This window comes from Myripristis murdjan, chromosome 16, assembly GCF_902150065.1.
Source record: "Myripristis murdjan chromosome 16, fMyrMur1.1, whole genome shotgun sequence".
Lineage (NCBI taxonomy): Eukaryota > Metazoa > Chordata > Actinopteri > Holocentriformes > Holocentridae > Myripristis > Myripristis murdjan.
This window is the reverse complement of record NC_043995.1, coordinates 27,647,501-27,661,401: the sequence shown is the minus strand read 5'-3', so window position 1 is coordinate 27,661,401 and position 13,901 is coordinate 27,647,501. Positions and strand designations below refer to the sequence as shown.

The following is a 13,901-nucleotide window of genomic DNA, read 5'->3' as shown; positions in this document are numbered from 1 at the left end:
TTTCTGAAAAAATATAACATGCATTAATCTATCTTTATTTATGAAAGACCTATAATACAGTGGGACATAATGTTAGTCAAATTATCTCACATTGGCTCAACCAGAACTATCATAGCTCACTATATTGTTACTGTAAAAGCACATCTTTGGGTGCATTTGTGCAGCTGGCCAGCAGGACTATCTGCAGAGTGCTGTTTTGCAAACTTCATTATGAAACACCTATTCTAGAGTGTGTGACTCAGAAATGAAAATAAAAGAGCGCCCATTTTGCGGGGTCAATAGGGACCACGAGTTGCCCACTCACTCCCTCTCCAGCCACACAATGAGACATTTTACGAGTAATGTGTCATGTGTTTACACTAACGGGATTCTGACAGCAAAGTGAAAGCCATCGATAGCATTCTCACACCGCCGCAAATCAGCCAGACCATCGCAACATGAATTGTGCACTGGGAGCTTGTTTATCACTGCCTGGCAGTACAGCCTGATAAGCAGCAGAAGCTATAATGGAGAGGCCAGTTTCCCTGTGAATTCCCACTGTGTGTAGGGGTGAATGTGTCTTTGAGTTCTGTGTGTGTGTGTGTGTATGTGTGTGCATGTGTGTGCGCATGTGCATGTGTGTGTTCCTATTAGTGTTTTGCTGTTGCCTCGACCCTCACAATGAGAGACACAATCTCCCACTACCAAAAAAGGAAAAAAATCATATCTGCTCAACTGATTACATTCAATGAGATATTACGTGGAAAATTCCTTCAACGAAGCGCCTGTGCTATACACAGCGGGCCCATTTTTCCACACAACTCAATTGATTTTAATGAAAGGCCTTATTAAGGCGCCGATAAGTGTTCACTGATAACATCCTCGTCTCGTTTCTCTTCCACTCTTTCCCACCGCAGGCGCAGCCACCCCAGTCACAGCAGCAGCACCAGCCCCCCCTGTCTCTCCAGCACCCCTCCCAGCCCCCGTTGTCCCAGCAGCCCTTGCAGCAGCAACAGCAGTCCACAGCCGGCCCCCGACTGCCCCCTCGCCAGCCCTCCACCGCCTCTCCGGCTGAGACCGAGGACGAGGGCAGCCGCGGGGGGAGCGCCAAGGCTCGTGCCGGAGGAGGCAAGATCTCCCTTGAGGCCCTGGGCATCCTGCAGAGCTTCATCCAGGACGTGGGCCTGTACCCGGACGAGGAGGCCATCCACACCCTGTCGGCCCAGCTGGACCTGCCCAAGCTCACCATCATCAAGTTCTTCCAGAACCAGCGCTTCTACGTCAACCACCCGGCCAAGGCGCCCAAGGAGCCCAGCAACAGCACCACAGCCACCACCAACACCAGCAGCAGCAGCAGCAGCAGCAGCCCGGCCTTCGAGGAGGAGATGACGGACTTCAGGGAGAGCGGAGAGCTGCTCAAGGAGCTGGACGAAAGCACGCAGACCAACAGCACCATCTTCTCCATCAAGATCGAAGAGCACCTGGGCCGCGCCGAGGCCCAGCCGGAGTCGGAGCACGAGGCCAAGGAGTAGGACTCTGCGCCGCGGCCCGAATAAAACACAGAGTTTTCTCACACACACAGAGACTGATGACTGTGCTGAAAGGTAATGCTCTGAGCAACACAGAACCACCGCACTGCAAATAAAGAAGTAGTGTTTTTAATCAATACAGCATCTGGACTGTATGAGGAGTGTTTATATATATCAGTTGCAGACTGACAGGCTATGTGAAGCGAGTGTTCACACACTGGAAAGCCCATTTCAGACTCGGTAATACAACAAGTATTACTTTTTGGATTTTGTAAAACTTGTATTATTCACTGTAAAGACTGATGCATCATTTAAATAATCTGCACAAAAAAATTATTCTAAGTATGTTGCGTGGATATTTGCTGACTGCACTCTATGTCTGTTGTTTTACACTGATTTACTTTCTCTTTTTTGAGCTACTGATTATATTTAGAAAAGACAAAAGTCCCCCTGGAGTTTGCTAGGACTTTGATAGGTGTTTACGTATGTGATGTTAAACTGGATTTTTAAAAAAAAGCTTATGAAATCAAGGACCAAGTGGTTGACAAGGCCTTAATGATGAGGTACAAGTCTGGAGCCTGCTGGCAGATTAGTTATTGTTTTAAAAAGCGCAAAATGTGATTATGGATCACTCCAAACTCTGGAACGCGATCACCCAGCCCAGGTGCATCTCCGAGAATAGCTCAGTCTTTACATATTATTTGTTAGGGAAGAAATATAAATATATATATAGACATATATTGTAACTGTAAAAAAATACAGTCTTAAAGAAACTATGCCAACAAATGCCTTGTACTATACGGCACTGCCGATGTTAGATTATTTTGCAAAACCTTTGTCACTGTAACTTTCTGAATTGCCACACAGTTAGAAATGTGAATTACACCCTGTTTATGTTGTCCTACATTATTTATTTGCAGTTCATGCAGTGTTTCTGATGTAATTACTTTTTTTGGAAAGTTTATGTTACGTAGCGCTTTTTTTTTTTTTTTTTTTTTTTTTTTTTTTTTAATTTCACCAATCTTTTTTCTATTTATAAATGTAATTTCGATGGGCAGTAAAAACAAAAAGTGTCTTAAACGTTTTAAATGGAGAAATGTGCTTTAAAGGTTGCCTATAAAAAGTGCTGTATGTCAAGCAACTCATGCTACAAGCTTCACAATTAATGTTGTATGCAATTTTTACTATCATGCAAATAAGCTTAGGTAAAATGACTAACCTATAGAACACCTTAGAAAGAAAAACATATGCAATCTGTGTGAAAATCGATGTCTGCGATGTGTCTTCCTTTGGTTAACAATCCAATTCAAAAGCTATTCCTGTATAAATATTCTGTATAAAAGTGTTTCTTTTTTATGAGTTTATTTCAATGAGAACACCAGTTATTTTGTTACGACTGACTGTTTTATAAGTGTTTCTCGGTTCCTTTATGCAGAAATGTTCTAACTAGAAGTGGTTATTGATTGTTAATTACACAATTAAAATGTTTGTATTGTACCACAGATCTCTTGGCATTAACTTGACCAGACTCTTTTGACATCAGAAGGATTTTTCCCCTCTGGAAACAAGGAAAAAAACAGAAAAAAAAAAAAAAAAGAAGTGAATTGTTTTGAAAATTACTGCTAAGAGATTTCAACTCCAGTTACTGACTCATTCAGTTGCAATCACTGAACACATGTATTTGTAATAACTGTAAATATCACATCTTATGAATCATTGATTGTTTATTGTAAATATATTTGAACTTTGTGCAAGAGCTCACCGTACAAAATTGAAATCTTCCATCAACGTCATGTCGTGCCTCTTCCTATCAGACCGACTGTATCTGGGCTCTTCTGATGCATCTTCACTTCTATTGCTGAGTGTATTTGAAGCACCTGTGAAAATTTGAAATAAATAAATGTTAGGTGTGAACACCTGTAACAGCAAAGCCCTCTACAGGGAGGTAACATGTAAAACAGCACAGGTGTCCTGACCCCTGCGTGAACCCCAGGTGAAGCCGGGCGTCTGCACCGCGAGGAAATTACTCTCACCTGTTCACACCCTGCGATATGTGCCAGCCAGTCTGGGCCGGCGTTCCCTTGATGTTTTGCTCTTTTTTTTTTTTTTTCATGAATAAAAAAAAAATAGCCGGAGTGCAACATTGTGTGTGTTCAGAGGACGAGGAAAAAAAAAAGAAAAAAAAAAAGAGTGCCACAGCTCATACAGGTGTGTCTGACGCTCACCGTGCGGGTTAAGGTGGAGGATCAGCTGGCGTAAACGCTCGCAGCTCTTTGAATACCACACATTACAAATTAGAGAGGCACCATTAAGCTTCATTATTTCCAGGTTTTGACATTACAAGTGATTTACTCACTGACAAACAGAGGTGAAGGCACTAACAAACAACGGGAACTCCAGCATAATACGCTCTCTCATCATTGTTTTCACAAGGATCTGTCATATTTGCCTCAGCCTTAGAAATTGTTTATCCATGCAGATGGCGAATACTTTTCGATCAAAGTGGTTCTCAGTGATGGGGTCAGGTTGCAGGATTTTTTTTTTTTTTTTTTTAAAGCTAGAAAAAAGTGATTCTAATATACAAATGTAATGCTTTTTTTTATTATTATTATTATTCTTGTCTAAATCGAATAATTAAGCAAAATATCCAGAAAAAGAGAAATAAAAGCGGTGGTTGGGTGCCAGTGGTAGCCGCTGTGTCCGTTTCCAGCCGTAACAGGCCAGTGAGCGGGCACCGCTTCTTTTTTAGTGGGTCACGAGATGAAAAGGTTGAGAGCCAGCGTTTCATAATGACACCGGGAGCCTCCTGCTCTCTGATAAACGCTGGAGTTTCGCCATGGGTGGGTATCACGGGTGATTGCTCAGAGAAGACTGGCAAGCACAGAACAGTTTTTAAAAAAAAAAAAAAAAAAATCATTCACCATTAGGCTGAACGCTGGCTCTCCACGGTATCAAACACACTTCAAAGAGTTTTCCAGATGTCAAAATAGGAATCATAATTACAAGAATGGTATTTCTGATGAATCATTGCCTTCGTTACCGCAGGCTTCAAATGCTGCCGCTGCTGCTGCCTATTCTAAAAATGATCAGGCTATAGGAGATAAGTTTCCCTGACAGCAGCCGCACACACCGCCACCTCTTGTGGAAAAAGGTAACGTAGATATCTCGTGGTGATATTTTTAGGCGTACGAACTGTCTTAGCAGGTAAACACGACACCCACATGACGGTTCCAGTTGACACACACGGGCGGCAAAGGCTTCAGTGGGTTCATGACGCTGAATGAAGCGCGATTTTTATCCCAGTCACACACACTCACACGTATCTACATATTTGGATATCTGTGCTGCGGCGTAAAAGAGTGTGTGACTTCACCAACATATAAGCTGATAATAAGATACATTAGAGCAGAAACAAGAGCTGAGGTGACTCTGTTTTGATTGAAACAGGGAAAAAGAAATGCACAGGCCTTCGGAAAAGTTGAGCGGTGAAAGTGTGAATCACGTCGGCGACAAGCCTCTGCACGGCCTGCAAAGAATGAATAAAACAGAGCTGAAGACGTGGCAAATAAAATGTCGTAGTCAAACAAACTATCACTGATATGAGGTGTAACTTTTTTTTAGGATCAAGGATTTTCTTCTTTTTTTTTTTTTTTCTTTATTCCAAGCATGCACATCTCTGGTATGGACAAACTTTAAAGAAAGTCTACATGCTCGGCTAAACACAAACCCCCAGAGTGCCTCAAACTCACCAAGGTGTCAATCAAGAGTGCACATTGAGTATTTAACACTTCACAGTGTATTTAAAAGAACGGCGGAGGAACATGAGTTTGGGCTTTTTAAATGCAGATTTCAAGTGCGCATAATAATTTGTGGCTTTTTTCCAGCCGGTATCGTCTCCTGGTTATGTACATCACTTAACAACTCTGAAAAGTCATTTTTCACTTCACGGGGTCGGAGACACTGTTAGCTTCGCCAGCCTGTTCGGTTGTTCTTCACAAGTGCCTCGCTGCACCACGTGCGTCTTTTTCGGGTAAACCTTCAATGAAATGGCTCAAAACTTGGCTCAAAACTTGGCTCGACATGCCGCCGTTTTCTTTTATATAATCCATCACTCGCAGTACTTTGGAGAAGTCGGTGCCATCGCTCACAAACTTGAAGCCAAAGTCCGTAAAACTCGCCGCACGCCGTCGCTCCGTGGCGACAAACTGCTGCAAAGACGGAGCGGCGGTTTATGTCCAGGAGAGTGAAAATGTCATTGACCATCACTTGATTTACTGAAGTGTTGACATTTAAAAGTAAAATAGCATAGAATGAAATAAATATGTTGATGTGACAGCAGGGTCACACTCGCCAGCATTATGTATGTCACTCAGGTTATTTTCCATGTAATTCTAATCTGCGTGTGTGTGTGTGTGTCTGAGTCTGCAACAGGAGTGTCTGTGGTTGATTAATCTGCTTTATAGTGTGTTTTGAACAGACTTTATTGGCACTGTCGACCGGGACAGGTGTGACCTGGACCTGACAGTCCCACTGATGCCTTGGACATTTCTCAGTAGCTGAGTACAAAGACTGTCTGCACTGTAAATGTTCCCGTTTTAGAGTTTTGCCTTACTCACACCGTGCACACGGATATTATCATGACGCAGCGATTAAAACACAATGGATTTCAGCTTTAAGACATATCAGAGCAACACTTTAGTGGCGACTTAAATCCAAAGCAATTCACTAAGACGTGGTTGCATTGAGTTTTGTTTTGGAGGATCTGAGCCATGAACCCTCACAACGTAGGTGCTCTAAGTTTTGTTTTTGTCGCTGTGGCAAAAGGAAGTGAGCAGCTTACGTTTTCAAATCCAAGAATGCACAAGAGAGAGAAAAGAGAGCAAACTTCTCAGGAACGTTTGAGGATCGCGGCCACCACGCCGCACGATCTCGAAACACACACAGCTGTTCTTTTTCCCATCCGTGCGGCAAACTGTTGCGCTCTTTGGATGTGATGCATCGGCCTCCTACAACGAATCCCGGGGCTTCCCAATCAATTTTTTTTTAGCTTAGTGACCAGCTGATGCATGCTCACTTCGCTAAACACCTTCCAGAGGCTTCACCCATCTTTTGTTCTGGCGTCACATTTAAGCTACAATGAACAAGAGGCATTTTGAGAGAGAATCAGTAAATGGAACCACTAACTCTTGCGGCGTAAAAAGTCTGCACCATAAAGCTATGTAAAACCCCCCAAATGTTGATTTTCTATCAGTACAAGCGTTTAAACAGCAAGCCGTGCATGCGCTGTATTTAAAGGCCCCGTGCAGCAGATTTATTGGGCAGCGCCTTGCCGATGTTTCTGCAACGTTTAGCTCCAGATTAATAGTGGCGTTACACTCAGGTAGCTGCAGCACAACAACGGCAGGTCTGGCTTGTGCAGGGGAGTCCTCGCTGCCTGCCCGCGAGCTCTTGGGACTGCGCAGTAAATCAAACAGGAAATGCAGCAGAAAGCCTGATAAAGTTATTCTAATGATAGCAATCTCGGCGGGATCGCCGCGACGTAAACCGCAAAGTTCTCTCTCCTCCGCTGAGCCACATGGCGAGCCAGACATTTTCAGAAACATGTTTTTTTTTTTTTTTTTTTTCAACCTCCCCGAACGTGGAGAAGCGGAAACAGAAGGTTAGGGTGTGGAAATTAATAACATTAATCGCCGAGTTGCTGTCTTCCCCTCCTCTCTTGCTCTTTGCCTTCCGGTTTTGAAGAGACAAGATTAAACCTGAACCAACTCACGGGGATTGAAACCATCCTTCTGATCACATTAATTTCAGCAACATCACACTCGCATGAATATGTATGGAGGTTGGTGGGAAAAGTGGCACATGGCCTTGTCTTATCATCATTAATTTTATTATCGTGTTTTAATTTTCAATACTCTGCCCGATGCGTTTTCACTCAAGACGACTGGCGTGTTTTCGGGGCTAAATTTAATATCAGAGGAGGTACAGGCACAGGCCGCGTCTCGCCGTATCACCTTTCCTCATCTGTGAAGCCGATGTTAAGTATCTCGGCTGTGAAGGTCCCACTCCAGGTATTGTGTTTTCGGTCGGGGGCCGACACCTCCTGCTGCCCTTTTCTCCCCCCTCACTCTCCGTCCCAGACATAACAACTTTTGTTAAACATCAGAGCGAGACACAACAAGGCAGCCGTGGCTCCAGCGGCGCTCCGGCCCCTCACCTCTCTCTTTACAGCTCAGGTATCTCAGGCATAATGTTGTGCGACGGGCCACTGCCTCTGTGGAAAGAGGCAGAATCGGGCCATCTCAGAAGTTTTTGGCAGCGTCCTCGGTGCAGTCCCGTGCCTTTGCTTTTAAAGGCTTGAGCCACAGCAATAAAGCACCTTAATTAAGAGTTCATTTGCAAAAACAAATAAATCCCTTTCCTGAGAAAAAAGAAAAATATTTGACTATATGTACGGCTTCACCTAAAATACCTTTAAAATTTTGCCGCAAAAGCCAATATTAGGGGAGAGTGGGGTAATTTGTGCCAAGGGGCAAGTAGTGCCACCCCTGTTATCTAGAAAACCATAGAAGAAGTTGGTCATGTGACCACATATTTTTGAAGAGGCATCCATTTCACTCATCCTGCAAAGAAGGGAGACACATGGCTTGAGAGGTAAGCACATTTAAGTTCAAAAAACATTTTTTTGCCCTCCAAAGTAAAATTTCTATGATCAAGGTTTTTTGATTGCTGTGTTTGAACAATTATAGAAAACTTTGAAAACAGTTCACACAGGTTTTAGTACTTTAGTAAGCTACACCATGAGTCTATACAGTTAGCATGATGTTGGCTCAAAACAGCTGGGGGATACTTTTTTTTCAAAATGGTGGGCTTGGGGTAATTTGTGCCAAAGGGCCTTGGGATAAGTTGTGCCAGTGACACAACTTGTGATTATATACTATATATTACTTTATTGTATGTTACTGTTATTGTACATTGTCTTCTTATCTTTGATCACTAAAACTATTCAGATTCAGATGAAGATGATTTGCAGGTGCTCATTTTGGAATTTTTATTTTGTTCTGGGTATGTGTTCATGTGGCGCTCGGCCTTGTTATAGAAAAGTGGCCTGTGATCTTGTTAAAATAATAAATAAAGGTTAAATAAATAATTTTGTATTGAATTTGTTTTGCTTTTATATAGCATTATCATTTGTGAGATTAAAATGACCTGTTTTACTTCAATTATCAATGGCACAATTTACCCCAGTGTATTCTCTCTAATGGCACAATTTACCCCACACCGGGGGCAAGTTGTGCTATAAAACCACTTTTTTTTTTCAAAAGCTATATTTCTCAAACAGTTTATATAAGATCCAAAGTGATTGTTCCCAGGGATGCACAACATCCTAAACTATATGTGCATATTTTATTTGGGGGCATTACTGTAATCCCCTTGCTTTAAAGGCACTTTAAGTAAAAATTGGCACTACTTACCCCACTCTCCCCTACCTATATGCATTACCCCACTGTATTAGTATGATTTTTTGGATTGATATTACCTGGAAAGGAAAAAAATGGTTAATAGGTTTATATAATGAATACAACTGAATTTATGTTTTTGAAAAAAAAAAAAAAAAATCTCAAATATGAAGTACACTTGGCATGTGAAGTTGGGTGATGCCTCCATTGTATCACACGTTTCCAAGATAAAGTGGACGCAATCGTGCATATGGCACACATGAGTACCTTATTGCAATTTTTTTTAATGTGTATTTTAAGTGCGTTTAAAGTGCACTCCAGCAGAATTCTGCAATACATTTCACAAAGCGAGGACTTTATTGGGCAGCACAAACAAGACAACAATAAACACTAAAAAAAAAATAAAATAATAAAAATAACTAAAAGAGAAGTCCAGAATCAGCGACAGTGTTACAGCTCCTGGTCCTGCTAACTTCTTCGTATCGCTGAGAATGAGTCACTGTGCAGCCGGTGAGAGGGAGAGAAAAAAAAAAAATACAGTGAAAATCAACTCATCTCTATTTATTGAGTCTGCGCCCTGTTGTTCATTTTGTAGGAATTTAGCTGAAGTGGCCTCTTGTTATTTGAAGTACTAATTGAACCCATTTTCCTTTTCTAAACCTGTCTCCCCACTTTCATTTTAAAGCAATAACTCATCGATGAACAACACCACTCAGCGGATGCCACTTGTCACAATGGTTCCACTTATGCATTGACCAAAACAGACTCAACAGTGAAAGTTGCATCACAGATTTCAAACCACCGCTTCATTATTGGGCTTGAAAAGTGCCTCGCCACTTATCAAATTGAATTGTGCTTAATATATTCACAGTTTTTTGGTTGTTTTTCCAAAGCGGTGCTGACAGCTTTGACGGTTTGGTGAACCTCCCTTACAAACCTTTTCTGTACAAGTGGACTAATGAGGTGGCACATTTATGTATGCCTTCTCCTGACTTGTGTGTGTGTTTGTGTGTGTGTAAGCTGATTATCCCGGTGCTTGTCACTCTTAGACATTTTGACAAGTTCATCCTCGCAGATTTACAAGATCGACGGCCCGTCCGCAATCCTGCAAAAAACAGCGGGTGCAAATTCTGCTCGCTCTCTGCTTTCTGCGCTCCTAAATGTCCCTAAACCGCGCTCAACCTTTGCAGTATTTTGAACCTTATTCAATTTAATTTCGCGGATTCAAATAAAGCATTTAAAATGGCCGCTTGCATCTGTGTCAGTGTTTGTCGATGCGAGCTGTGATCTTCCAATCATGGGATGCTGATCCAGGAGAAACGTGCGCAAGTCAACACTTCCTGGTGGGCAAATCTGCATGGGAGCTGAGGTGCGGGTACTTCATTCAGGCACTCCCTTCCTCTGATCATAATTGCACAGTGACAGATGGGCAATGGTGGAGCGCACAAGTATACAGCATGCATAGAAATGCGCTCATAGTTGGGAGCACGACAGCCTCAGAGCGCTCAGGTGGGTTTTTCTGACGCCTCGGCTGACTGTGCGGCTGCCGCTTCTTCACCACGGGGACAGAGCCGCCATAAAAGTGGCCACAAGACCCAGGGAAAAAGATGCGAGGTTGGCGATACGGGGCCGATCATAAATCCCTCCTGTTAACACGTGAACGGTGGATGCCGTGCGGCTGCAGTGGCCATTTTTGAATCGGCGAGCCTCCGTGCCGAGGAGAAAGTAGAACAGCGAGGCCCCCCTCGTCACACTTCCTGCCTCCGTACGAAGCATCGAGAGAAACGAGGGAGAATGGAGTGGAAGCGGTTAAATTGCCTTAACAGCTGTGCAGGGTATGAATAACTCGTTAGCTCTGTGCATTTTAAGTTATCAAATCCTGAACCTCCTCACCTACCCCTCATTTGCAAAGGGGATGGAAGGGAGGTGCTAATTAAAGTGATAAAGAGAACAAATCTTATCAAATCTAGCACTAGGTTTTTTCTTTTTCTTTTCTTTCTTTTCCTTTTTTTTTAAGGCGTTGGGGTGTGTGTGTGTGGGTGTGTAGGGGAAAAATCCACAGTTACATTGGTATTCTCAAACACTCGGGGAGGGTGTTATTTCATGTTTAATTAATTAAGCCGTCTCTTTAACTGTACCTTGACGAATGTGATGCCAATTAGATAGAGGGGAGAAATTGTTTATTGCTAATTAATGGCTGATTTCAAGGGAAAGAAAGTTAAATCCTTTGGTATCATACCTTTTTTTTTTTCCCCCCCAAACTCTTACTTTGCAGAAATGAGCATCTATGTGCTACACTGAGGTGGACTTTGACTTAAAGTGGGTTAAACATGCAGAGAGGAGAAGGGCAGACATTATTATGGAGAAACTCACCTTTCTCTTTACTGAAGGTCAGCGCTCACAACAAAATGTCCAAACATGGATAACTTAAAGTGTGAGTTGATCTGCTGAGGAAGGGACTTTGTGTCACGACGCCGGCAGGTGCAAATTGCCTCAAATGCATTTGCTGCAGAGCCCCTTGTGGCCAGCGAGGACGTTGCGCCACAGCAAAGAGGCAACAAACACATGAAGGCGTCAGAGGTGAGAGTCAGGATTGTGTCTCATGCAGTTTGTCTCAGCACACGCCGGCTGCAGGAGCAGCTAATGCAGTGACACGAGTCGATGTTGACGACAGGACGTTCAGTGCACAGAGAGAGAGCGGGTCATGCATTAGACAGTAGACTCTATTTATCACTCTTCATACATACATTCAGCATTCTGTCACTGTGTGCGTTCAGGGCACTTTGGCACACAATGAGGCTGTGGCTGCAGAGAGGACCAGCGAACTCCAACAATGTGGAGGGGGGGAAGTAACCAAGTCCGTTTAATGAGACTTTAGATTTCCCCATTTTTTTTTTTTTTTATTGCACCACATTTATCTGATGCATTGTTAGAATGTAAACTACAGCCAACAGGATGTGGAGCAGTTAGAGCTACAACATTAAAATACTTCTTACAGGTTAATGCATCAATAATTGAACACTCTGAAATGAACCGCTCAGTGACTGCACTCTTTATTCTTCATTCTTAACTACATTTTACTGCTAATAGGTGTGTACTTTTACTATAGTAACATGTCGAATGCATAACTTTTACTTTTACCGGAGTATTCCTCCATCGTGGTGTTGCTGCTTTTACTTTGATACCGGATTTTCCTCCACTGTCCTGGTTAGGATCCCCAAATAAATTTTAGGGGATTGATAATCTTTACTTTTCTGTGATCGTTTTTATTATTGATGACCGATGAGCTCGTATAACTCTGATGGTCCTTATGTTTGTGTTCAAAGATGGCACACTCGAATCAAAGCACAGAATCACCCGCTTGTGTGGTTTCCCTTGGCTCGACGTACAGAAACCATATTAGCAGAATGTCACGCGTCGCTCATGAGACCTGCATAACCTAATATTAAAAACAGCCGCTGACCTCCGCCGGCGCACCAATTTTCACAGCATTCAGATCCCACAGCACCACTTGACTGAAGTCCTAAAAATGCCTTTTGTTCCTCGACACTTCCTCCCATTGAAACCGCCTGTGAATTATCATTTTTCTCAGGGAAACAGAATCGGCCGTCGTCTTTTCAATTACCTTGTGCAAAAGTGAATGAATTCTCTTAAAATAGCGCCCGCGAGTGTTGCCGCCGTCGCTTTTTTCGGCGCCCACAATGGAGCAACTTCTCCGTGGCGGGGTGGCAGAAACATCTCCTAATGTGTCATGTAGCTGGTTGATTTGACTTGAGTAGGAGAGCTCTGGTTGAACACAGCCGCTAACTACACTCATAATGAATGTACAAGCCTGAACAGGGCTCTCATGGTCAACAGGATTAGTTTTTTATCATTCAGATATGAAGTCCTGTGTGTGTTTAATTTATGGGCGTCGGGTGCTTAATTGTGTTGAGAGGGGGACTTCCAGACTAAATCTATTCTGCATATAATCAGAAATTTACAACTTTTCCATCTCGGGCTCCGTCCAAAGGAGTAGCGCCTGAGCATGCCGGGGAATGGGGACGAGGAAAAAGTGTGCGTGAATTTTAATTGCGCTTGCAGCAACACAGCCAGTGAGTACAGTGACACACACGAGCGTTCCCTAAGGTATAAAAATTTAAAATCAACTAAGTAAGAAAGAAAGTTGCCATAAATGGGGGGCTGGCAATGGCATATCCAAATGAAGAGAGCGAGAGTGAGAGAGAGAGAGAAAGCAATAGAGAGAGAGAGAGAGACTGAGGGACTCAATTCCCCAAAGATGGTTTATTATTCTGTGCTAAAATGAAGCAGGAGCAAGGAGTGGTAGTCAGCGATGCGTCAGAGTTGCTCTTTGAAGACATTAAAAAGCTGAACGCACAACAAAGACCAGATGTTCCAACATGCCTTATTTATGCACCCATCAGCCTGCTTCCCATGTCCACAAAACACCAGCATATTTTTACCTTTTAAACTCACACACACAGCACATCCTGAAAGAGCGCCGCTTTTCACTGGTTTCGCCGCGTGAGGAGTGTGTGTCTGTCATGTGGAAGTGGGGGGGTTGGAAGGGGGGGACGACAGGCAAGGCTTGGACAATTAGTGCAACATTCCCATCTCCATCTCCGGCTGAAGTTTTTGCAGGGATGGAAGTTGATGCGGAGTTCTTCTGTGTGCGGGGAGACGAGCCAGGAGACGCCGAAGCGCATCACGTATAGCATCTATAGACTCAGTGGAGTGCAGATCGCCGCGTTGACAGACCGCACTCATTGGCATTTTCATCAAAATCCTGTCGTTCCAGCCTCGTGACCCAAATACACACACACACACACACACATGTCACTCCGCGGGCTTCATGCAAATGCACGCGTCCTCTTACATATATGCATCAGTGTTTTGCATACGCACAAGTGAGCATGCACGCAACATATAGACCAAA

The 13,901-nt window shown here is 43.3% G+C and overlaps 1 protein-coding gene across 4 annotated transcripts in view; it reads left to right on the top strand.

Moving 5' to 3' along the window:
- satb1b (SATB homeobox 1b) overlaps nt 1-3,085 on the top strand; it is a 63,430-nt gene extending 60,345 nt beyond the window's left edge. For all 4 annotated transcript variants that reach the window (XM_030072187.1, XM_030072188.1, XM_030072185.1 and 1 more), the window contains one exon: nt 897-3,085. In XM_030072187.1, the coding sequence (XP_029928047.1) occupies nt 897-1,511 (615 nt within the window). In that variant the 3' untranslated portion in view covers nt 1,512-3,085. The remainder of the gene's footprint in view (nt 1-896) is intronic.
- Nucleotides 3,086-13,901: the final 10,816 nt, after the last annotated feature.